Source organism: Anas acuta, chromosome 2, assembly GCF_963932015.1.
Source record: "Anas acuta chromosome 2, bAnaAcu1.1, whole genome shotgun sequence".
Lineage (NCBI taxonomy): Eukaryota > Metazoa > Chordata > Aves > Anseriformes > Anatidae > Anas > Anas acuta.
The window spans coordinates 104,526,896-104,553,229 of NC_088980.1; the positions used below are offsets into that span (position 1 = coordinate 104,526,896).

Below are 26,334 nucleotides of genomic sequence, written 5' to 3' on the forward strand. Positions count from 1 at the left end.
TTTGCTCTATGAGAAGGCAAGAGGAAAAAGTAATCTTCCTCTGAAACACACTAGGTAATAAAGAAGGAGGTGACCTAATCTGTGTCTGAAGAGAGAAAAAAAAAAAAAAGGGCCCCTTTTTGTCTACTACGGAGGCACCAAATGCCTTTTTTGCTTGCAGGGCTCCTTATTCCACATATGGAGGATCAGCAGACATGCACCTTCTCAAAGAAGATATTGGTAAGACTTTTCTTTGTCTAACACAGAATTAAGAAAAACGTCTGGAGATTAAGACAACGTTGCTGCAATGTTTGATTACAGTTAGCCCTGAAACAGTGGATCTTGGATATCCTGTGCTTATGTTAATGATTGCCTGATATGTCAGGAATGCTCAATTGTCATCTACACTCACAGAATTTCCTTTGGAAATAAAAGTATCTTTGATCTTTATTGTCATTGTTTAGAAAACTGAGATTTAAATAGAGCAACACATTTTTATTCCTGCAACCTCACATTTTCGTAGAATCATAAGACAGGGACACCTCCCACCAGACCAGGTTGCTCAAAGCCCCATCCAGCCTTGAGCACCTCCAGGGATGGGGCATCCACAGACTCTCTGTGCAAACTGTGCCAGTGCCTCACCACCCTTGGAGTGAAGAATTTCTTCTTAATGCCTTATCTAAATCTTCTCCTTTTTTAGTTTAAAACCATTCCTCCTTGTCATATCCCTACACATTTTCTTAAATACAGCTCTGAAAAAGTCTTTCGCAGTAAGGTCAAAATTCTTACAACCTTTATTGAGTGCTTTAACAGTTTACTGCCCAGTACCTAGTATCTGGTGCTTGCTGAGAATATTAAAGTCCATCAGTTTGAAGTTAAAGCAAGATAAATTTAATTTCAATATTTCTTTTTTAAAAGTTCAAAAAAAAAACATGGCTTTTTTGACTTTGATTCCCCAAATCTCAGTTTTAAAGGGTTTTATTTACTGTCATGTCTAGTGCATAAAGTTTGTTTTTTTCTTTTGTTTGCCTGTTTGGGAGGACTGGCAACCTTGAATGAACTATTGTTGTTCAGGAACACTTCTTATATCTTGATGTGTTCCTTTTTTCATTTTGCTTATGCAGTGACATACGGTTGAAAATAGATTCTCTAGGTGTTTTCTTCAAGTATGAAAATGTATTCTTCGTAACTCCTGACTTTATTCTGCATGCCCTGTTTTGTACAATAATCCACATCAGATTTACAGAGCTTTTTTCTTTTTTTTTCCTTCCCTGAAGCATTATGTCCTGTGGTGAGGGTTTGAAATAGTATTTAATTTACACAAAAAGGCCATAATCCTTGTAACCCGCAGGATACTGCAAAGAATTTGCTAAAATGTATAACCAGCATTTGTTAAGGCTACAAGAGTCTAGAAGATGGCTTTAGATATTATCATGTGTTTTTCTGATGCTCCTATCACAGGTTTTTAGTATTAACCTGTGTGTGCCACCCTTTAAGTGCTTGCCAGAATTGTAGTATCAATGAAATCCTTTTTGAGGACAAAACAAAACGCTGATACAACATCCAAGAAAGTCAGACTGTAAATTATGGCAGTACCATGCCAGGGAAATAATCCATTCCTAGAAACTTCCTCCACTGCATATCTATTTACAAGGTTAGATAAGATCAGCCAAGGAGCTTGATAGCTTTGAGGATATTCTTGTCTCTAATTCTTGATGTCTTCCTACATAGCTATTGTTTTTTGGTTAGCAAACTAATAGATATTACAGCTTAAATACTTAAAACTGCTCAATCTGAACAGAAATTGTTTCATGAAACTTAACCACTGAACTGATATTTTAAGAGCAGCTTTATGTAGCCGATTTTCTAATTTTTCTTTTAAGTATACTGTTAAGCACCAGAGTTGACTCCCTCTTCACTAACTGTACCTTAGACATAGGGAATATGTTCCCCATCCTCAAGATAGGAATTACTGGTTTGGTTCAATCGATTCATCTTAAGGTGATCGCCAGTTCCTGCTGAACAGCCTTTTCTCCTCTCATGTATAAACCCTTGAAATGCAGTACATCTTGGTGGCCAGCTTGGTTCCTTGTTTGGAACTATGTTGCTGCTTTAAAGGAAATTGTAGGTAGAACAAAATGTGTTGGGTTCAGTTTTTACACCTTAAGAAACTTACTGTTCTGACTTTGCAAATCTGACCTCGGGATTCACCTCTCCTCTTTCTTTTGTAAAACTAATATATACCCATTTGTCTTTCTGTAAACATATGAACACACAAATTGACATCCCAGTAAAGCCATGGCTTCTCAGATTCAGCTTTTTTCTTCTGGCTGACTTCCAGCCAGAAGAAGCTGTTCAACTCTGAACTTCCTAAAAAAAAGTCCAGCTCTGAATTTGCATGACCAAAGCAGTTGTACCTTTAGTCTCTTCTTGGAAAGAAACTGATACCTACATGTTGGACTTCTCTAATGACTGCTTGTAATAAGTTGCTGTTGTGTGGAGCACTGAACTGGCATCTAGCTCTTAGACTTGCTTAAAAATATCTCTGAAGATAGAAGGAGTAAGAAGTGATTTGTAAATGCTTCTGCAGTATTACAAAATGGTTTTATCTGTAAAGAGGGCTTTTTTGATTGTGAATAAATCAGCTATTAGAAATCAAAATTAAATTCAGGCGATAAGTTTTCTTGTGGATTTGTGTACTTCTGATTTGGTGTAGAGGTCAGTTTCCTTTAAAACAAAAGAAAAGTGGCAAGTGTTTTGTTTTTATAGCAATTTTATACCCTGAAACATACAATGCTGTTACATGTTAAAATAGATTAAAAGTGACATTTACTGTTGTTATCATAATCTCAACATCCAAATGTAGTTAAAAAACAAAAATAAATAAAACTGTGTTGGAGCATTAAGCCATACCTTCAGACATGCATTTTTTGCTAGAGACTTCAGTCTAACTGGTATTCTTTAGCTCTTTGCAAAGGAGCACTTTCTACAACGGACTTCCTTCTTTATTAGGCATTGACTCCTCAATCTGAGTATATTTGCAAGCTGATAGTACTGTTTTAATGACTAAATCACAAAGCAACAGGTACTGAGTAGTGCCCTTGCTTTGGTAATAGTTGCTTATAGAGTAGGTTGTAACAAGGGTTACAAGTAAATATATGATCTTCTGTTTGTGTTGTAGCTGCTATCCAGTATATGAAAAATAAGCCATGGACTATTAAGATAGCAACTAAAACATGATAGTTACCAGCTTCCAATTAAGAGTGAAGACTTAAGACCTGAGAATATCTTAAATACGAGGCTTTTAATCTGTACAAACGATAAAGTAATAGGGAGAGAGATTTTAAAAACAACCATAGTGCTATTTGATTGCCTTGAAATACCTGATTTTTTTATAAAAATGTGATCAGCAGTTGCTGACATATTGCTGGTCTTAATGATTATTTCTGTAATGTTTGTTACGTATGGTAGCCTTCCAAGCATTCAGGAAAATGGCTTACCTCAAAAAGAACAGCCAAAAGAACAAGCAGCAGCAGAGCTATAGAGAACACCGAATAGTGTGGGTCTAGATGTGGTTCATTTATTTTCTGTATGAAAGATGCTTATATTCACTGCAAGCAGTGTAACAACGGAAGAGTTACTTTTGAAATTTCTTGAAGTAAAAGAGAAGTTGGTTGTTTATAATGTGGTAAGGAGAAGGCTTAATTCTGATGTTGGTTACTGTTTCCTTTGTGATTTGTGTTTTTTTGAGGCTGTGTGGATTTTCAAAAGATGGAATTCTAAATTCTGTACTTATTCTTGTGTTCCGCTCCATTTTAGCCTCTGTGTTGATTTTACTGAAGATTGTTTATACATTTATAACAGGCGTATCTTATTAGGCGGAAGCTCTGTTGAAGTTTGTTTACTGTACTTGGAAATGACAAATAACTTTTTTTCTTTTCCTTTTTTTCAATAGGATGCAGGACAGAAGAGATTTGGTGCTATTTCCTGTAATATTTGTGGAATGCTTTACACTGCTTCAAATCCGGAGGATGAAACCCAACACCTGCTCTTTCATAACCAGTTCATAAGTGCCGTAAAATATGTGGTAAGAAAAAAATTCTTCCTGTGTACTAGTTACAATTCCTATTATTATGTTGTTGTGCTTTAATAAATTAATATCAGAGGAGGCCACAAGTCCACTTTTGGAAATAGTTTCCAAAGCCATAGCAGACAGACTATACATCACTTAGAAAGGTATTCAGTAGGATAGTGATGTTGCATTACTTTTGTATTCTTTTACAGTTCCTTAGTCTTGTGGGATGGGGACATGGTGGTGATAGGAAGACAAAATAACGTTACTGTTTGAAAGCACTTAATACAGGCTGCTTCTTGCAGCAGTTGGATTAATTGTCAGATAAAGAGCTGACTGTTTTTGTAATCGTGTAATGTTAGATGACTTCTAAATTTGTCTTAATTATGTGTAATTAATAAAGAGACTGCCTAGCAATCCAGTTGATAAAACGTCATAGTGTATCAAATACCAAATTAGTAGTGTGATTGTAATCTTTAAATATAAATTTAAAATATTATTCTATAGGTTCATTATATGTGTTATAGCTGAGTATCTGTCATATTAAAACACAGATTTGAAAAACCTTCTACAATTTTAAGGACGGTGTAAAATCAGCTATTTCACAGTAGCTGATATTACAAGACTTTCAGGAAATATCTGTTCACATGTCTGAAATCCAGAACAGAATCCACAAAGTCTATTTTCTTTATCACACATGTTACCTTCAGTACTCTACACTCGAGTAGATAAGACCTCCAGGATAACTGAACTGAGGCCACCAATTCATTTCATGTACGTGCCAAATGGCAGTTGGGCTACTCTTAAATCTCAAGCTCAATTTTATCCCATGATTCATAAATACAAAAATATATCTTCATAGCTCAAGTGTTTGAAACTATCTAGTAAATAGTTTTGGTATTTGTTCTGTTCTTGGTTAGTTTTTGCTGAATAATCCAGACATCTTAAAAGATCTTTTCTGATGTGCCGTAACTACGTTGTAGGATGAGACTGGGCAGAAATGTTTCTTCATTATATTCCTGTTTGTCTTCTCCCCACAACCCCAAGTATTTTAGGATCTTGAATGTTACTGGAGCTGTAAAGATAAGTCATAGAAGATGGTGTTAGTTCTTCTGGACAGAAGCTGGCATATGAGTTCAGTAGTTATTTAAAGCTGCTAGGTTCACGTGGTGGAAGGAAGCTGCACTGAAATTTGAAAATGAATATTTCGGAGCTTGGAAGAGCTGAAATTTCTCACATGCATGTACGTCTAGAGTAACAGCATGATTAATAAAGTGAAAGAGCAGACTTCCTTAAAGCAGTTGTAAATAACTATACATAAGTTAGAGAAAGTTTACTTTAAGTTGTAAGTATACCTAATGTTTCCTCAGCTACTAGGTATCTTTTTAAAATTTCACGATTTTTATTCAAATTGTTTGTATTGTCAGTTCAGTGAGTAAACATTTTTATTTCTGAATCTGTTAGGAGTATAGTTTTGTTTGATGACAGAATGCTATGAAGTGAGGATGTAGCTGGTAACTGGCGTATAAGACAAAGGAAGGAGCCTTATGAGTCTTTAAATCCTCATCTCTGTTTTTTTTCCTTATAAAATTTTCATTGACTCAGTTTTCTGCCTTGCTAAGTAGATACATCTTTAATATTAATCATTTGACCCATAGTTGGTGGTTCTTTTTTGATTTTAGTAATGTCTATGACAGAAACATTCTCACCTCCTCTTAAAAAATAATTTGAATTGTAGATAAACCTTCTTGCCAGTGAATCGGTACACCATGTCTCTATCTGTTAATTCTTAGTTGCCCAGAAATACCAGAAGAATGATTGCTTGGTAGGAGGTTCATAGTGAGGATTTTTGGAAGGATGATCTGGAGATTTGCTTGGTTTCTAAAGATTTATATGTAGAGTTACTGTATTGAAAATAGGACTGTGTTCCTTTCCCTGACACAAAGTGTTAATGGGACAGTAACATCATGCAGTTTAAAAATTGTACTAGAGAAGATCTTAGTTTGACGCAGGTGACCTTGGGATCTTACTACATTAGCTCTCTGGATGTTGTTTTTAAAGTAGTTAACACACTTGTCATTGCTGTTGATTTGGAGGCCATTTTGAAATGTTTTCTAAGCATCTTTCATTCTCCTGTTACTGACATTCTTCATGCCATGTGATGCAGTCCCAGTCAGACTTGAGAAGACTTGTGTCAGCCTTTCTCCCTGTTGAGTGTCTCTTGCTACGTGCCTGGTAGTTTTATTGATGATTCATTTCACTGAATCACAAAAAGATGGCTGTGTACATTATCACACTAGAGCTTCTCTTGCTGTGAACTGTGAAAATGGACTTCATAATTGTTTGTGTCTAGCCTGCCTGCATAAAGCTTGTGTTTTTTATTTGCCTTTATTTTTTCAAAGTACTGAGTGGCCAGAAGATAGTCTGCACATAAATAATAAACTTTATTCTCTTCAACAGAACATATTTTTAAAACTTTTTTTTAACCTTTATTAAAAAATCTTTTTAGATATCTCTAAAAATACTATAATGTCTTCAGAGATAGGACAAGGAGATGGTATTGAAAAACACACTTTACACACTTTGTTACTGATGGCTGATAGAGACAAAAAGGAAATTGTGTTCATTATATGGAGAGAGAGAATTTGGCAAGTATAATGGCACTTAATAAATGTGGGAATAGAATATTGGCAAGGACTGCTATGAATTTCCTGAAGGGTATCATTCTCTGTTGACAGAAGTGTCGTAACTGAAAGAGCAAGAAGGTAAGGTAGTCAAGGACAGTCCTGGAGCAGGAATAGGGCAGTGTGAGATTGATCCACTACCATAGACAATATAGGAGTCTGTCTCACTATCCTTCTGGTTTCAGACATCTGAAAATCTCCAGAAAAAAATAAGCCATTCTAGCATGTGCTTGCAATTGCATGACTATATACATAACAATGTTAACTCTGGTGGTAAAACTGTAGGAGGGATAAGTGGTTCAGTTTTGGTTTAAAAAATAAATAAATACAAATCTAGCTATCTTTGTAACACCACTTACCATCACTTTAATCTCAACAATTTTTTTAAAGAGCAGAATGTTTTTAATGAGGTTTTTAAGTTGCAGAGACAAATATTTAAGTTAGAAAATGCCTGTGGATCCAGGTGCCTGAGGTGAATGCAGTTAATATATTTGTATTTCAAGCTCATCCTCTTAGTTAAGACTATCTTGAGCTGAACAAAATTGGGAGAAGCTGTTGTTTGGGCTAATGACTTAACTGTCTAAGATTTGAGTAGCTATTCTGCTATAACAGCATCCAAGCCGATCTGTGAGGCTTGAAGATGTTGGTGAATTTCATCTCATCTTAATATTTGACGCTTCTCTTGATTTGCATTACTTCTGAAATTGATATGTGTATGCAAAATAAAACATAACATTTCAAATAAAGTTCTTACCATTAGCTATCTTCTGTAAGAATCTTAGTTTTAAAAGAATTAAAACAATGGTTACATCCAAGGATCTTAATGCATTCTGCAGTCAAAACTTCAGTTTCCACATTACACTTGGAGGAAGTAATGACAGAACATCTGTAACTTGATGAGAAAGTCAGGAGGAAGAATGCAGTAGGCTCATTTCTCTGCTGCAAATTATCATAAAATTTCATAATAAACCTGTTTATTAGGAGAAAATTTTACAAATGTTTTTCTTAGTCCTAATATCAAAAATGGTACTGTATTAACTAAGTTTGCCTCTGTTCTTCAATGTTTTTTGAGGAAAAAATGATATAAGAAAAATACACCACCAGTTTTCATCTATATGTATTCATTTGGGAAATAGTTCTGGCTTGTCTCTACTCCATGACATACATACACACATACCTGTTAAAAAAAATATATGTATAAAAGCAGATTTGCTGAAATTTGTCCTACTCTTACATAAGGACTTTTAAAACAAGGAATTGTGCAAGCAGTCTTCTGTGCAATGTCTTCTAATTTAAGTATTTTTAAAGACAAATCTACATGAGACACAAACTGTATCTTAAACTATAAGCAGAGCATATTTTGTGTGAAACCGAGCACCTGACATATCAGCTGCAGTGCTTTTGGAGCCATCTTTCCCACTGTGTTCTACACCGGTTGTTACATACACATATAATACCCCGTGAAAGCACTGCACTGCGCGCCACAGTTGTAATTACTAATTGTCCATACTGCTGTGTCCTGGTGCAGTAGCAACTGCTAAGCTCTATTGTCCTTTTTCTGAATTACTTTTTTTCCTTTTCTAATTTTATTGCCATTGCACTTCAGTAAGCAAGCACAGCCTTGTATGAATTGGGAGGAAAAGGTACAGGATAGTTTGAAACACTGAGATTAAAAAACAAGTTAGCTTTTCAGGGCATGTTTTGTATATGAAGTACCGGTAGGATAAGCAGCCATGAGATGGCGAGGAGGAGGGCACTGCAGCTGTTACCACACACGATGGGGCTCTGCGGCACTGCTCTGCCTGCCTGTGGCGATGAGGTTTATGTGAGCCACAATACAGCTACTTACAGGTAACCTGCTGTTAAGCACAGGCTTCCAGCATCAGGGAAGGGTGGTGCAGCCATGTACTTCTACTCCAGGCCTTGCTGAACATGTGTCCTGGCAGGAACAACAGCTTTCCTTTCAACTTGGTGTATCACAAGCGATGTACATGAATGCTTGAGCACCTTGTGCAACAAAAAGTCCTAGTGCCCTATAGTAATGTCAAGCAAAAAGAAAGGGAAGAACAATTTTCTGACACTGTAGTAGAAGATTATAAAATACCTTGCAGATACAATGCTTTTGTTTCTTCCAGTAGCAATGCCTTATTGATTCCTGAGTTAAGAAGTTCTACTTTAGTTCTCAGTGACTGAAATACCTTTCAGGTGGTTGTGTTTTGTTTCAAGTCATTTTTTTATTATTATTTTTTTAAAGTTAATAAGTGTGTTAAAGGAAATCATCTTCTGACCACATGGAAGATACTGGTACTAAAGTGCATTTGATGTATTGTAGATACTTAATAGGATCTGTCCCAGCTGAAGCTATAGAACATTTTCTTTAAAAGCTTTGATGTTAGAATATGAAAGAGCTGTGACGAATCTTGTGCATTATTTCCATTAGTCTGGTTTAAAGGAAGCGCAGTTCGTTCCTTACTAAGACTGAACAGTAAGGATACTGAAGAAGCAAAGCAGATAGATGAAATATTAGTTCATTTGTTTGAAGTACACAAAGCTGCATCAAAAACAAAGGTCTAAGGGTTGAAAATACCCTTTCTGATGTAAACCAAATGAAAGTTTTGGATGAGCTTAGAGTTCGCAGGAAGTTTTTGAAGAACTTCATCTAAAAGATACATTTCTGAATAAATTTCAAAGTACTTGAATTTAGAATTTGCCCTTCCTGTGAATGTGATCTAATGCTATAATGATAATCACTTAAGAAAATAAATAGGCGGACGATAGTAAAAATAAGTTATAAGTATTAGAGTAATTTTATCTTCCCAATTAATTGCATTTTTACTGAATCACATTTAGACTTCTGCTAATAGGCTGTTGCTTAAACACGTCAACAACGGTCTGGTGGTAATAGAAAATGTTTCTGAACAGACTACGTTTTGTTGGAAATGCCTGGCTGCTAGGTCAACAGAATACCGTAGCTTCAAATTTAGAGTAGAATTTTCGGCATTAGGCCTGCACCATTCTGGATACTGTAAAGGAAGGACTGTCAGACATGTTTTATTTCTCTGCAGGCATGTTGAGTGATGCTCACAGGTGGTTTAAAGTAGGCCATAGAAAGCTTTTGTAGGGCAAACAGGTAGCCAGAAGGCAGTGAAAGACAAAAATGGAAAGAGGATGGTGTTTGAAGTTGGAGAGGCAAACTCTGTGCTGTTTCTCACAGAATCAAAGCACGTGTCACAGTCCCACCAATGGCACTTCTCTGCTTTCCTGGATATTGTAGCACTGCTGGTCATTGCCCTTCATGTTTAGATCATAATACAAATTCTAGTAGTTGTCTTGACATTTGGTGCAACTGCTGCTGAGCAGAAAGGCAAGCAGGATTTAAATGGTATCTGTTTTGCAACTGTTCCCTTGCTGGGTGCTAAACTTGTACTTAAATAGTTCCAGGACTACCAGCAAGCAGGTGAATTTCCAAAATTCATGTCTTGTTTGGGGTAAGGGATTAAAATCAGTGTGATTACATTGAGGTACAGATCAAGTGTTGTAACACCTAAGTTTGACATTTTTTGTGGTAGTTTATATGGCATTCATTCAGTGCCAAATTCCATTGCTCGGTCTTTAGCTGAACATTATTTTGTGGAAAGGTACAGATTTCAATGAGAATTATTCCATCAATATTGTTTCTTCAAAGGCTTTTTTATTTAAAGTTGCTTTGAATTAGACTTGTAGATCAGCCTTTTCCGTGGCTGAAGTTACTTCTGCATTCAGTACTTTTAGGTCCCGTCAAAGCAACTTGATTTCTAATATCTACCAGTCCCATCTTACTAGATTTAAGTGGCTTTTTTGTTTTGTTTTTTTCCATGCAGGTACTGCTCATTATTCACCACGAGTGTGGATCTGAAGAAGAGTTAATTACCTCTATTTTTTTGAGTATGTTTATACTTCAGATACACACAACGTAGCCTCCTTCCCCATTAGATTCTTAGAAGGTAGTTATAAATTTTTTTTTTTATAGTATCCTTCTTGTGGCTTTATTAGTTATGATCAGTAACAAAATAAACTATTCCTTACATTTTGGGCAACTGCATGCCAATCAGTTCACTTAGAACCTCCTGGAGGTCTTTCGCATGCCAAACTTTAAAACTGAGTGTGTATTTGTGGAGGTAACTATGTTAAAAAGAAATCTTTCAATAAAACTTAGGGTTTTTTCCATTCACTGGACTCTGGAAAATAAATATTACCTAGGTTTGGAGATCAGTTATGTGAGCCGAGTTTGCTACTTCAGTTTTAAAATTCAGTTTGCACTGCAGTCCTTGGGGGAAAAATGTAGTTGGGAAATAAGACACTTTGCTAAATTGCTTCTAGTTATAGTTAGGCTGTTGTATTGTACTATAAATAAGATCTTATTATATCTATTGTGCTCATTTTAAAAAGCTAGCTGAAGTTTCCTTCACTAGCAAAACAACTGCTAAATAGTTTGAAGTCTCTGCCTAAGTTCAGTGTCCAGAACAATAATATGCAATTTCTGTTTGTAAAGGTACATCTTGTGTATGGTTTAGATAAATTTTTGTTTTATTTAGGGATGGAAAAAGGAGAGGATTCTGGCTGAATATCCTGACGGGAAGATAATAATGGTTCTTCCTGATGACCCAAAATATGCACTTAAAAAGGTATGGTGAAAAGGACTGGACTTGTTTGTCTTATTTTGTTATTTGATATTTTATTCTGAGTAATGAGGATGTAAAATTTGTAGAACTAATGTGGGAGCAGTTGAAAGACTCAAAACTGATGTGGTTCTGTAGCTTTCTCCACAAACAGGTCAGAGCTCTCACTCCTACACACTGCTGCACCCTTCATAGGGGGATGGGTCTGAGCTAGAACGGAAAGCAGGAGTGGGAACAGCATCAACCAAATGAATTTTAATTTATTTTTTTTAATATACAGAATGTCTGCCAGATATTTTGTATAATAAAAAAAAAAAATCTACTCTATTTAAACAGGTTGAAATGTATTGATCTTATTACACAGCGTGAATACCTGCACCATTCCCTAGATGATTTTTGGCTAAAAAGAGATTTAGTTAGAAAGTGGCCTCAGTCATCTATTCCATTCCCCTGTGGAAAGCAGGATCAGCTCTGGTTATGATGCATCTGATAACTTTCTAAAACTTCTGCTTTTTTTAATAACTTCCTGAGGCTTTGTTGCAGTGGTTCACAAATTTCCCCTAAATGTCCAACAGAATCTCCACGCTGCAATTTTAGCTCATTCATGGAAGTTGTACTTCCCCAGCTGTAGGTAACATCCTTCTTTTCCTTTTTGCAACAGCTTCTGTGTTCCTGAACAAACTGTTGTTTTTGCCTTAAGAAGATTCAAGGGGTGTGCTGTTTTTCAGTTTACCCTCTTAAATATTATTTTATAGAGCTCTAATCATTGTCATACTGTCCACTAGATGCTTTCCATCTGTGCCATATCTCATGTCTCTTTTGAAACTCATTTTGAAACTCACCATCTAAATCCGAGCACAGTACACTGGCCGGGCTGTAGAGCAGAAGCATCTTGCTCGCTAGCCTGTGTTAGTACCTCTTAATATGGCATTCCATTTTTCAGTAGTATGGCACTGATTCACATTTTGCTGCTGATTTGCTGTGACCAGGAAGTACTTTCTTGACAGTACTGCACTCACAGAATGGCTGAGGTTGGAAGGGGCCTCTGGAGGTCCCCTGGTCCAGCCTCACTGCTCAAGCGGAGCCACCTGGAGATGACTGTCCTGCAGCACGTCTGTACTGCTCCAGGGAGGCTGGGCAGCTCTGTCTGTGGAGGTTTTCAAACCCTGAGCCACAGGGTTTGATCTCACAGCTGAACCTGCTTAGAGCAGGAGCTTGAATCTCCTGAGGTACTTTTCCACCTGAGTTATTCTGCTATTCCATGGCTTGTGCTCCAGATAATAATATTTAAAACATTTTTATTGTTGGTTGTACTACTCCAATCTATGTGTTTTAATGTGTTTCTGGTTTTCCTGAAATTAGCAAGCTGTAAGCTTGAACATTTTAATTGTGTAAGTCAAGAATTTTAATTGATTCCCTGAGATGCTGTGACTGCAGTGGGTTTTCTTTAGACTAAACCAGAATTTTCTAAGTTGCCGTATTGAAAAAAGAATCTATGGCTTTTCTTACAGTATTTAATGCAGATAAGTTTGTTTACTAAGTTTAGTTTTTCTGGTGGCTTTGTCTGAATTTTAGTATTACATAAGTATGAAGTTTTGCATGTAGTTGCATTTTCATTTTTTTAATTTTTTTTTTTTACTAAAATAACTGAGGAAAAAACAAAACAAAACGTAAAATACCTAATTGGGGCAGAGGATAAGAAATCTGTAGCAAATGAAGTCATTTAGGACAGAGTTCTCTGTAATCCTGCATGGTTAAAGTTGAGAGCATCTACAGTGGTCAGCGCTGTGGCTGTGTAACAGCACTTTAAGAAAGGTGACATAATGTTTCATATTGTTTAATCTGAATTGTCATTAAATTACTGGTGAATGAAGGTTAAATGAGAAAAGAGAGTAGCTGATACCAGGAATTTTTGAAATTATTTTAAAAGCATGTTTTGAAAACAATTTTCATTTGATCACCGCTAATCTTCTATATTCGAAGCATCAATAATTCCAGTATTGTTTTAGTAATGTAACTACAACATGCATTAAAGACACTTATGCCATTTAATGCACTGCATAGAAAAGGCCACATTTATTTCGGACTCCTGTAAGTGATGAGAAGTTTCAGTGCCTGGTTACAGGTATAGGATTCCCCCAGTAAAACCTCAGCTCAAGCGTGAGCTGTTCTTTATATTCATGCTGGAGTTCATAAGTTTCTTTTAAACTTGCATTAGCAAGTTTAAAACTTTTTTAACTAAACATTTTAAACTAAACATTGAAATTTTGAGTTCCAGTTAAGCTTTACAAACTAACGGAAGAGCCAAAAGCTCGAGGAAGGAGGCAACAGCTATTCATTCCGTTTCAGCAAATACATGCATGATCCCTTATGCAAACCCCTCGGCAATGTGCTTGCTATCATCTGCTCAAGACCCTTAATGGATTCATTATTTCAAGACTTTAAAAATAACCAGCTGAAAAGCTTCCACTACACTTGTTTAACTTTTTGTATAGACCTCATTTTCTGGCTAAAATGGCAGAGTCCACAGTTTGATAACGTGCATCCTCCCTGTTAGCCTTTGGCTAAATGAGTCTGGACTTACTGGAAGCTGATTTAGAAGTTTCTGCTCTTCATGTTTCCAGACAAGTATAATTTAAGGAAAACTTATGTGGACTTGTGTGTTGCACATTCCTTCCAATAATCCTTAACTTCTGGAATAGTTTTTGGTGTTCTAGATAACTTAGTGTGTTTCTGTAAATCTGTAATTTTAATGTATATTTGTAAAAATACATATTTATACACGTGTTTCTTATGCAGCATTTCAACTTATTTTGACAGGTTGAAGAAATTAGAGAAATGGTAGACAATGACTTGGGATTTCAGCAAGCTCCGCTCATGTGTTACTCTAGAACGAAAACTCTTCTTTTTATTTCTAACGACAAAAAAGTTATTGGCTGTTTAATTGCAGAGCATATCCAGTGGGTAAGTGATTGAACTGGAGAAAGGTAGCCTCTAAAAGTTGGTGCGTGGTGACTGTGTTCTTCAGACATGCTGAAACTATAGAATTACCTAAGAGTTTGAGACTAGCCATTTGGCAAATAAGTACAGACGCTTTAATGACAGGTGGTAATAAGAATTAGATTTTCTTTGTTGATATTATTTTAAATCAGATTAAGATTTAGGGTTTTTTTGTGAGGTTAAATCGTTTATCTTATATTTCAATTCTGAAATTGTCAACAGAAATCAAATTAGACAGATGCATTCTTTTTGGTGAGGCGTTTAACATGAATGTATGTTCAACTGAAATATATTACCCAAGAATTGTATTTAATCATTAATGATGCTTTTATTTAGTAACATATTTTGACGTCACCTGCAGGGCTACAGAGTTATAGAAGAGAAGGTTCCAGAAGTTAGTTCAGAAAATGAAAAAGTCATATTTGAAAGACAGAAAGCTTGGTGCTGTTCAACGTCACCAGAACCTGCTATTTGTGGGATTAGTCGAATATGGGTATTCAGCATGATGCGTCGAAAGAAGATTGCTTCTCGGATGATAGAGTGTCTCAGGTAATACCAAAAATGTTTCCTTGGTTATATGAGTTTGATGGACTGTAGTCCAAGAGATTTATTGCATTCCTTTGGGTCTCAGGCGTGCATCTTTACGTTTCCAGCGATACTGGCAATGTAGAGGTGAGCACAGTGGATGATTCCAGTGTTCTGTGGTGTTCAGTAACTAACTGAACTCAGTGTTCTGCAGGTTGTCTTAACAGTAACCTTTATGCTAAGTGCAGTTGTAATGAGCCAGCCTAGCCGACTGCAGATGAGCTTGGGTAAATTCCTCTGAGGTAATTACGAGTGGAGGAAGTGAGACCGTCTTTGGTCAGAGCATCTAAGGTCACAGTGTTAAGGACTGTGACCTAATCATTGGCCAAGTTTCTGTTCTGCAGAGGTAGCAAAGGGAAAAGAGCAGAAACACGTACCCGGAACTATTTGATACAGTCAAGTGGCTAACAGCCGTACTTCGGTGATAGTTTTGACCTTTTTATTTTTTTGGCTTTGCTCAGGTTCACTGAGACTTCTGAAACATTAACTTCCATAGAGATTTAGTAGCTTGTAATGAGTGTATTCAGCTGAAGACTAAGTACTAGATGCATAAAAGGACACAAATATTCACACTGCTGTTCAGACAAATGTTAAAAATGTTGAATCTCCAAACCTTTGTTCATCTTCTTTTCTTTTTTTTTTTTCCCCCTTGTTCTCTGGAAACTCCTAAACATTAAAATACTTTTCTTCTAGTGACATTTCCTAGAAGTCTGACTCCCTGTCCTGAGTGATGCACAAACTGCCCAACTCTTGTTATTGCTGGGCTGTCAGGTTTGTGCCAGCTGCCTGGCTATCCTCATCCTGTTGGAGTTTGTGGCACAGGGACGCTCGTGTGTCTGCCAGTCCTCACACTCTCAGCTATTTGGAGAGCCTGGCAAAGCTGTTCCACAGCAAGATAAATGCATCCAAATGGCTGGTGCAGCAACTCGAAATTTCCTGTTAGGTCACGTTCTGTCTGAACTATCAGCTGTAGAACTGGATTCAGATAAGCATATTACCACGATGATTTTGGGGTGCTCTTCTTTTTGAAGGCTGATTTTTTAATCCGTATATTCAGTAGTGTCCTATAAACTATTTATGATGGAAGGACTTCTTCCCAGAGCAATGCTGGAGCTGCTCCCTCAGTCACAGCTCTAAAGGATCCTTGGAGTCCTTTTTAATGGATTGTTACTGCTATCAAGAAGAGGTGTCAGTTCTCCTCTTAGCTGTGCACTGCACCTCACCTTTTACAGTCCTCTTGTGCTCGTTTAGCCTTCCACTAGATCGTTTTTAATTTGCTAAGTAGTAGAAAGCAGGTTCACCCAAAAGAGCTCTTTTTTGATGCCCAGTTAGCTGGTTTGCAGAAAGGCTGAATGTGCACTGGGTTTGGTGTGAAGGAGGGAGCGCAGGAAGTTGCAGGTGACGTCAAGGAGCAAGGCCTGCTTTTTAATGGCAGTAAGCAGTTGGATCTGCTCAGCTGCTGGTGAAGCTTCAGCCTCAGTGTCTCCCTGAGCAAAAGGCAGTATGAACAGGATGATTCTGGTAGCCAGCTAAATCCCGCCTTCAAAATGCTGAAGGTATCCTAGCAGAAGTTAAGTTCACTTTGAGAGCGTCTGCTCCATTTCACTTGAGCTTGCAATGCTTGGAGTCAAAAATACACAATGCAATACATAAATAGGTCCTCAGGTATTGACTGGTATTTTTCAAAATCATCTTCCTAAAGGTAGTAATACACTATTGAGAAGGCAATAAAGCTGGTAATAATTGAAGAAAGACTTTGTTGCTGTTGTCTTTTCGTCAAGATACAATGGAGACGTCCATATATGACAGATGTTAACACTTGCTCTGCAAGTACCTGCAAGTATATTTTACCAGAACTCAAAAAGTTAACTTTGGGAGTTTCTTCTGTTTCCAAAGAAGTTTATTTTGTTTTTCTCATCACCAAGGTCTTAAAGACTGAGATCAATTTTCTAACTTTGCTCTCGTAGCCATCCAAAAAAATACAGTGGTATCTTTGATTCTTTCCTACCTTCAAGTAAGAATAGAACATGTATATGATATTTTCATGAAGTTAAATCAAATCTTCATGTAATCGCTATTGAAAATGTATCACTTAGGAATTTTGTGCTATGTTCTTAAACGTCCTAAATTAATCCAAGCTGTGCTCTATCCAAATGTCAAATGTTTTGTTTATTTGTTATTTGTTTCTTCAAACTAGAAACCTGAAATTTCATCTGGTCTGTTGATACCCCTCAGTCAGGACCCTAACTGCTTTGCAGCTTACATTTTCATTCCTGGTGATTGTAGCCCCATAGTTCTAGCAGTGTCTTTTCTGTGAAGAAATAGTTGGAATGATTTCAGACCTTCTTTTAAGCTCTGAAATTGAACTGTTGTTGCAACTCGGATGAAATTGCCCTCTACAAACACTTTCTAAGATACCGAAACCTTCCTAGCACGAATGATTCCTTTTACCATTTGGAAAGAGGATATAGTGAATATAAATGGAGGTTTCTGATGGGTTGTAGCCTAATAGCATAAAAACTCTTACGTTATTTCCTGAGGGTAATTATTGTGTTGTGTTCTTTTTTTCTTCCAAACAGGAGCAACTTCATATATGGCTCATACTTAAGTAAAGAAGAAATTGCTTTCTCCGACCCCACTCCTGATGGAAAACTCTTTGCGACGCAGTACTGTGGCACCGGCCAGTTCCTAGTATACAACTTCCTCAATGGACAGCATCAGACTTAACTGCTTCTGAAGGAATTCCCTTTTTATCGGGAGACTTCTGCCAAAATGTACTGAATCGGTGCAGACCTTATGCAGAAGCCAGGGCCATTTTTCTTACCGTGAACTCAGGACTGGTAACAACCAAAAGGTTGTACTATTTTATTAAAATTGTAAACAATGCAGTAATAGGCTAACTTTGTTTTTTTAAAAGAAAGATATTTTATTAACTTTTACAGAAGTTTGATTGTATTTTATCTAGTTAGTCATGTTTACATGCAGCAGAAAATTGTTCATAGTGGACTGTAAACTAAAATGCAAAGACTATAGTCTCACTGATGAGTACCTGCTGAAGTTCTTAACGTGGTGATATACCAGTGCTTAAACACCGCGGGTGGGTGAGGCAGCAGAGTCCAAGCCTGAGCTCCTGGCATGCATCCTGCGCACGGCCGGGCGTAAGGGCAGCCTGGGTGATGGCTGCGGGGAAACTCGTTTTACCTCCCGTCTCCCGCAGAGGTGGAATGAAACCCCCACGGAGCGGTGTGCTCTTGGTGTCCCTGCAAGTGCTGTACTGAGTATATACCTTTGTTAGCGGACTTCACTTGGATACTTGTCGCTCCTTCATAAAGCTCTCCTCTTTTAAAGGGTTTGTATGTTGAAAAACTGCTGTGGCCTTTCTTGATCTGTACATAATGTAGATAGATTGAAAATAAAATTCTTGATAGCTTTTTCTAAAGTTACTCTGTATTGATACCGAGTGTGAATGAATCTTTGGTGTGTTTTATACTTTTGTATCTGTGAGATATTACCTTAGCAGCTAAAGGCAGCTGCTGGGTGTTTGGAAGCGCTCCTTGGAAAGCAGCCACTGCATCTCACCTGCTTGGGATCGGAATCACCTGACTGACAACGGGTTTGCATTGCATGCTTATGGTCAGTTCCCAGCAGCTCTGGCTCGGTAGCAACCTGCTATGAGGTAAGATGGGAGGTAGTAAGTTCATACTTGAAAAATGGCTTAAAAACCCTACTGTGGGATGGGTAAGATTCAGGTGAAATTTAAACATTTGTGTTTTTTTTTTTTTAATTTTGGAACTCTCAAATCACAGGTACCCAGCCTGAAAAATCCGCAGGACTGGCAGGATGCTGAACTAACCTTTTTGTAACAAGTAACACTCAGTGTAGCACAATGCTGTGAGTTTCTCTGGTAAAAGCACTATGTTTTAAGGCATTTAAAAAAAACAAACAACATAAACTTTGTCTGGTGCAAACAGTTAAAATAGAGGCAGTCTTAAATGGTAACTTAATATATTCAAATTTAATGAAAGCACATTATAAACATACCATAGCCACAACTTCAGACAGTTTCAGTTCATAAACAATAACATGAGGTAGACTGACTAGTGAAGCTAAATTCACCAAGTTTTTGGTTAAGAAAACTTTACACTAGGAAAGCAACGTTTTGAACCCTCCTCCAAAAGTCACAAAAAGCAATTACATAAGTTAAGCAAAAAGCATTTGAATATGATTCTTTAAATCTTAGTTTACATTCAAATTTAACCTGCGAATAGACAGTAACACCTACAGGAAAAATATAACGCTGGCCAATTTAATACATTCATAAGAATGGCCTTGATGGTGAGGCTTAAACCGAAAAAGGAATAACGATAACCCAGATGTCAAATAACGGTATCCTTTCCAGGAATTCACAGGCAACAAGTTAAAAGTTTTCAACCGGCCAGGCCTACAGGGTTTGAGCTTCTTAGTATCTATCCTCTTTTCCATTACAAAGTTCCTTGCTTCTGCATGGCAGAGAGAGAGGTAAGGAAACTGGTTTACTGTTCCTCGGTAAAGGAAGGCAAATACGCTGACGTTCTGACTTCGTGCTCAACCTTCAGGACAATTTTGCACTGCCTCACCAGAGGGCTAACTCGCCATAGTAGTCTCAGCACCTGGACTTTTTAAGAACTTAGTGCAAACATCAAATACACAAACAAAAGGGCGGCTCAGTACCTCACGCTTCACACTGAGACTCGGGGTGTCCTTCAGCCCTTCTGGCAAAACCAGAAACACTGGCACGCAGTCAGCTGCGTACCAAAAGCTTCGAGAAGCATCGTGTGCGTTCCTACATCTTCCAAGTGTTAAATATAAGGCAGGTTGTGTCTGAAGGAAAATATAAGTGTACAGAACTGGGTTGTTCACATGAAATTTGCCAAATGTACAGCATCAGAGTGAAGCTACATTAACACATTTATATGCAAACCATTTTCCTTTAGCCTCAGTCTAATATATGTTATTTTTCCCCATTTGTAAACACCTTTTCACCAGATAAAGAAGTTGCTCAATTGACACTATGTGTTTAAAAAAAATGCAGCTTTGGCAGGTCCTTCTCCAATGAGTTGTAGGTCAAGGATAAAGAAAGATGTGTTAGTTTTGGGGGGATTAGATGAACGTACCTGAACCTCTTCTAAAAACATGCTGCACTTTTTAATAAATGGGGTTATGGTGCGCAGGGATATTTTTATTTTGGAAAGATATGGAAATACCAATTGGTTAACTGCACGAGGAAAACAGCGTACTGGTGTGCTTCAACCCTGACAGCCGAATTGTACCGCGCTGCATTCTTTCTGGAGCAGCTCGCAGGCCACAACCACTATGCACAGGGGTCAACCAAACGAGGGGCTGGCGGTGCTAGGTGGGGGTTGCTTCTGGACAGAACCTCTCCTGAGCAGCTCCAGCTCCTCAAGACTTCCCCCCTAAGCTGTTGTACACGCTGCTCTCATTCAGTTGGACTCTTCTTTTCTCTCCCCAGTGCAGCCCCGGCACTGATGCCCTCCTGGCACCTGAATCATGTACGGCCGTGAACGGACAGACCTGATCTTACACCTGCAGCCAGCTGGAGCTGCGTGAGAAGGACACCGAGCAAGCCAAGGTACCTAGCGGGTGAAGTAACGCTGCTGGGAGCACCTGTGTGCACGGTGCCTGCCACGCGTCTGCTGATTTGTTCAGGTTTAAGTAGTAAACTTAGAACACCTGTGGAAATTTTGCCAAAGACAGTTTCAATACATACACAATTACAAATCTTCAACTAACACTGCACAGAGAACAAGACTATTCCTTTTAATACAAATACCTACGTTACATTGTAGTTTCAAACCCCTGAGTATTCCCGTACCGAAGTACAGAGCTGAAGAGAAACAGCGGGCTCTCCTCCATGTATCTTCAATAAATCCCATATGCTGCGTTGAGTTTCTTGTAACACATTCAAGCTAGCAGCTGCGGAAAGCAGCCTCTTCCCCTAGCTCAGCTGAAGGTAAAGAGAATTCTTCATTGACCAAATCACGTCCTCTTCCTAGATCCTACGCCTCGGCTGGCGGTGTGATTAGTGCCAGCAGTTGTGACTGATGAGAACGTAACACGAATCCATAATCCTTCAAATCGTAACTGCTGTGGTAATTTTATACCTAGGAATAAAGCCTACTTTAGAATTTTGGGGAATCCTTTAGAGAAGTCTAGATAAATATTGGTTGCACTTTGCTCCACAGTGATTGTACTTTTTTTAAAAAAAAAAAGTTCTTTTTTTCTTTGTTATCGGTGTCTTATCGAAGCTTATATATGGCGTCCGGTAAGAAAATAGAGCGGTTTGTCATCACTGCTGTTAGCAGTTTGAAACTCATCCCGGAGGCGGAACTGCCACTCGTCCTCCAGCTCCAAGCGGACTATCGTCTGCCGTAGCGAGCTTCTGTCTTGACATATGACGCACAGCGTGGCACCTTCAATGGAAAAGCACGTTAGATCCTCGGTACAATAACAACTGTCTTTTCTCAATTCATTGTAAGTACAAGGTGTTAGTATCAACTGTAGCAGAGAGCACGAACCTGGATCCAGGATCCTTAAATCATTACTGATATAAGCAGCATCAGCAGCTCCATCACCCCGCTGCGCCCCAGCATTGCAGCAGCCTCAGCACAAAAGGGACGTGGCTCAGACACACCACACACGCACCAGAGCTTTCCAACGTGTTTTAGCTTTACTGAATGTGTATGGCGACTCACTGTGTGTTACTACTAAGACAAAATGAGTAACAATTTTGGCAAAATTTATGAAGCTGTGGTGGGAGTAGACCCCCACCATCTTCCAGCTAAGAGCTGCCCGTCCTACAAGACTGAGTATTTACTGCCATTGTATAGATGACTGGAGTAGAGTTTCTCATCATCATCGGTAAGCAACATCTACTCTCTAAGCTCTCAAGTTGCAGAGTGTGTAACTCACTGAACGATTTCCATACATCCTTGGTTTTGTGCTCCTGTCTCTGTTTGATGTCACTTTATAATAACATAATGAACGTGATTTATCAAAGCTTAGCTAAGGTTCAATTGCCTGCGCTTATTACTAAAGGGGCAGCATTTTACACTCCAAAAATAAACAATCCATCTGCTTCTTTTGAAAACGATGGCAGCAGCAACCGCAAATGGAGCTGCTTAATGAACCTGTTTGTTCTTCTAACCGTTCCCTTTTCCTCCGTGCTGCTGCTTCACAGGCAAGCAAGGAAACAAGGATGTGCAGCAGGGCAAGGTGATTACCTTTCAGAAACCTGAACCGCTTGAGGAGGTCCGCGCCCACAAAAGAGTCACAGAGATAGAGCAGAAGTCCGCTGAAAAACACCCCTTCGCAGTTGACGTTGACCGAGTGCGGGCGGGAGCTAACGTAGCATATCGCCACCTGGAACAGAAGGGGAAAAGAAAGCCAGCCCGTCTCCGTTAGCCGTCTCCGTTAGCAAACGATAGTTAACTAATTACACAGGCACTGAAACTAGCGAAGTGCTATCTCCTTTGTGCAGCCACAGTGGCCAGCCAAGTGGTTGCCAGCACTGGGACTCTCCCGCGTTTCAGTGCCGTGAAACTTCCTGTACTGAAGGGCTTCTTCTCTACCTTGCCACTGACCTCCGTGAAACAGGCCAGAAAAAAACTCGTGTTGGGCTTTCCCTCTGCTTCAGCCCTTGTTCAAACTGACTGAAGGGTTCAAAGATTACATCTGCCTAGCTATAGATATACTTGCAAAAATAATAAAAAAAGTTTCCCTAGAAGCCCATTTCACAAAAAGAAGAGCCTGTAAATAAATGGAGAGAAGCACTGCACAGAAAGAGCTTTGTCCTTCAGTGAAGCGAGCCGCCAGAAGAGCCGTATCAGAAACTCTCAGCCAGAACAAACTTGTTGCAAGGATAAAGCAAGCACAGATGATAAAATGCTGTAAAAATATGGGTGTGACAGTGATCTGAAAACTTCTGTGGGTAGCTGTACAGAAAGCTACAGAGCACACCCAGTTTTGTCATGGCAAAACAGCATCACTTCAGGACTTTTGCTCTACATGAAATATTATTTACGTAAGATGGACATGCCCCCTCCCTTTGTACATCCCATCAGTCCATCACAACCTCTGGTCTCTGCCCGCACCACCCAGCGAGGAGGTTTTACTGCCAGCCCCCCAGAGGTCCTTCAAGCTCAAACACCAGAGATGTTTTACATCAGCATCTTCAAACGCTACCCGTGGTGCTGAGGGTTCACAAAAGGGGTTTTTCAACCTAAAGAATGAGTCGCAGTGAAGGTTGGTGTTTACTGGTCCCCGTTACCCCTGTGTGTTTTGTACCTCGAGCCCGATGTTCAGGTAGCAGTCAATGGCCAGCACCGGGTTCTTGAAGTTGTGAACGGCCTTGGGGAAGAGTTTGTACGTCGCGTGCTGAAGGAACTTCTCCAGGAGGAACTGCGATGGGGCTGCCAACAAGGTATGCTCGCTGTCCGGGGCACAGACGTACTGAAGAGGCATTATTGGTGCCAGGCTGTCCGAAACCTGCAACAAAACCAAGGAGAGCAACTTTTAACCCCCCGCTAAGTGCATCTTCTCTGCAGGAGTTCATCCAGTTAGGGAAGGGATCACCATGGCAGAGAAGCACCCACAGCTTCTCTGGGCAGCCTGTGCCAGTGCCTCACCGCCCTCTGAGTGAAGAATTTCTTCCTAATGCCTGATCTAAATCTCCCCTTTTAGTTTAAAACTGTTTTAGTGTAAAACCATTAATAGATCAGGAGGATTGTTGTTAATAATTTATAATTAGCAATGTATTTATTATTTTCTATTTAGGTGGCAGCCCTACCACAGATTATGAATGTTAGATTTCAAATAAGCCCTAAATAAACCTAAAGGGCTAAAAAATTCATTCTTTCTAAGGTAACCAGGTCCTGACTTTACCCTCAGTGTAGGGTGGAGCACACACACACACTCACCATGATTTTTGGCTTAACGATGAAGTCCTTTTGTCCTCCAACCTGGATATGTTTCTTCATGACACTGAAGTTGTTGAAGCGACAGATGAGCAGGCCACTGCTGTTGGTCCTCAGATTAAAATCTACATCTTCACAGAAATACCTGGACATTAAACACAAGATGACTAAACCAGCTGTGCTGCTGCTGGGAGTAAGCCAGCTTTCACACAGCCTCAGCTGAAATGCATCAGAGCTGGCCTAGCAGTGATTTCTGGAGACAGTCCGATACGGTTCCTGTACAAATTCTCTGCACAGCTCCTAAGAACCATTTCCTCAGGTGTAGGAAAGTGATTTCTGGTAATCTAAAGCCAAAACAGATCTTCACTTTTCAGCATGCCTGCAGGTTTCTTCCTCATAGCAAGCTTGGCCATGCCTCTCATCCTCGTCATGTACTGCCACCGAGCACTTCTTCCCCTCCCTTTTTTTTTCCCTTCTCTTTTTTATTTATTTATTTTTTCCCTGTATTTTAAAGTTGACATATTTTAGAGCTCTGCAGTGTCCAGCCTCCAGAGAAACGGGCTTGGACAAATATTTGGCTGCGGGAGACAGAGCAGCAGAGACCTAACGCGTACCCTGCATTACTTCAGATGTGACGGTCCTGTCTGTGGGCTGACTCCCATCTCATGATTCAGCCAGGCAGAGAACGTGACATCAAGTGCTCTGCAAGCCATGCCAGACCCCGGCTTGCCCTGGCTGGCTGCAGCTCCTCGCTCAAATACACGGAATCCCTGAAAATAGCAGCAGGAGATGCCCCAGGGCCAGAGAGGGGGTTTACTCCAAACTCACTTGGCCACGATCAGGGGGACAGGGAATTGGATTTTGCCAATGTCTGCAATGAGAATTAGAGGTAAAGCCCCATGACAACAGTGGTTTATTTAAATGCTTTAGGATGGAGTTAGAAGGAGGAAGGGAAAAAAAGGAAGTTTATAGCGGAAAGTTAACTGTTCATCTCTTTAATTTCCAAACTAGGTGGCAACAGGGAGGAGAGGTGAAGTGCCAGGAATCCCTCCTCAGAGCACGTGGCGTAGCAGTGCTCAGCCTCTGCCTACACTCTTGCTCTCAGTCACACAGCAGGCTCCTGCCTCTTACAAAGGCTCCACACGCTTCCTGTGACTGCTGTCACTTTGGCCTCTTCCCTCTATTACTGGTCTCCTCCTCATTTATTTTTTTCTCCTGAAGCTTTTCTTCTCTGATCCCTGCCCCTTCAGTCCTCTGCAGCCCTCCCTTGCCTCGCCTCACGGTCTCCCTCTGGCAGCTCTTTTGGCGCAGTGTGCACCGCTGTGCTGTGATCGTGTACCTCAGCCCGGACCTTTTGATTTATCCCCAAAGCATTTAGAAAACCCAGCGACAAGCTGCTCGTCACGCCACCCCGTTTCAGCACCAGCACGTCTTGCCTACCTGTTCAGATCATATTGCACATTCTGGGTCAGGTCTATGTTGAGCAGTATAAAGTCACGCACGTGGCACCTGGAGAACGGAGCCTTCGTGCTCCTGGCATTCAGCTTGCTGTTCCACTTCTGCACGCCCAGTATTGCATAGTGAACGATTTTGGGGGTGGCTTCCATGTGCTGGAGAACACTCTTCAAAGAGACGTTCTTACTGGTACCCTCAGGCTCCAGGGACTGGCTGCAAAACGTAATCACACAACATACAAACCTGGCTGATTATGCTTATAGAACACGCCATATATAAGTGCTTCTGTGTGTGAATCTCTCTCTCTATATATATATGTATAATTAATGGAATGTATATACAGATCCAAGGAAGTCCATTAGCAATCACTACTGCTTATTCTCCATGCTGTAAAATATATAAACAAACACAGACTTTAAACAGCAGCCAATTCATCTTATCCCCTCAATTTACTCCTCCGAGGAAAATGGGCTCTTCAGCAGAATCAGGTCTTCTGCAGCAATTTAGAAAAGGAAAAGGAATCACCTCGTGCAGCATTTCTGGAAGGCTGTTTTTTCGGTAATGAACAGCACAAGCACTGAGAGCGACAGCTTAAAGCCTTCTGAAAAGCAGAAGCTTCCAAAACAAACCTTTCATTGGTAAACATAAATTGAATCAAAAGAAACGAGGGAAGTAAAATACTGAGAAATCACCCCAAATAGTCACTGAAAGCGCGAGTGGCTTTCGGCACAGCTGTGCACAGGCAGAGGTTTGCTGACGATGCTCGCTGTGGGACACGGCTGTAAGGGCAGAGCCAGGTGGAAGCGTGTCACAGCATTAGGTTGGACGTCGGTGGCAAGCAGGACAAATCTGCAGCCTTCCCACTGCTCTGAGTGAGGGGCAGATGGTAGCAAGGAGAAGGATGTGGTTTTTGGCATTTTAGGGAATAG

At 39.5% G+C, this 26,334-nt stretch overlaps 2 protein-coding genes across 20 annotated transcripts in view; one reads left to right on the forward strand and one right to left on the reverse strand.

Annotated features, from left to right (window-relative positions):
* ESCO1 (establishment of sister chromatid cohesion N-acetyltransferase 1) overlaps positions 1–18,421 on the forward strand; it is a 32,689-nt gene extending 14,268 nt beyond the window's left edge. For 7 of the 9 annotated variants that reach the window (XM_068671469.1, XM_068671471.1, XM_068671475.1 and 4 more), the window contains 5 exons: positions 3,935–4,066; positions 11,310–11,399; positions 14,214–14,357; positions 14,755–14,942; positions 17,558–18,421. In XM_068671469.1, the coding sequence (XP_068527570.1) occupies positions 3,935–4,066; positions 11,310–11,399; positions 14,214–14,357; positions 14,755–14,942; positions 17,558–17,705 (702 nt within the window). In that variant the 3' untranslated portion in view covers positions 17,706–18,421. Of the gene's footprint in view, positions 1–3,934; positions 4,067–5,098; positions 5,256–10,595; positions 10,719–11,309; positions 11,400–14,213; positions 14,358–14,754; positions 14,943–17,557 lie in introns of those variants that run through there. The other 2 variants (XR_011092896.1, XM_068671477.1) reach the window with 2 other exon arrangements.
* Positions 18,422–18,966: 545 nt separating this feature from the next.
* Positions 18,967–26,334, reverse strand: part of GREB1L (GREB1 like retinoic acid receptor coactivator) — a 126,562-nt gene continuing 119,194 nt past the window's right edge. For all 11 annotated transcript variants that reach the window (XM_068671464.1, XM_068671465.1, XM_068671466.1 and 8 more), the window contains 5 exons: positions 25,391–25,618; positions 23,954–24,095; positions 23,322–23,522; positions 22,259–22,397; positions 18,967–21,448 (listed from right to left, as the gene is read on the reverse strand). In XM_068671464.1, coding sequence (XP_068527565.1) covers positions 21,285–21,448; positions 22,259–22,397; positions 23,322–23,522; positions 23,954–24,095; positions 25,391–25,618 — 874 coding nt within the window. In that variant the 3' untranslated portion in view covers positions 18,967–21,284. The remainder of the gene's footprint in view (positions 21,449–22,258; positions 22,398–23,321; positions 23,523–23,953; positions 24,096–25,390; positions 25,619–26,334) is intronic.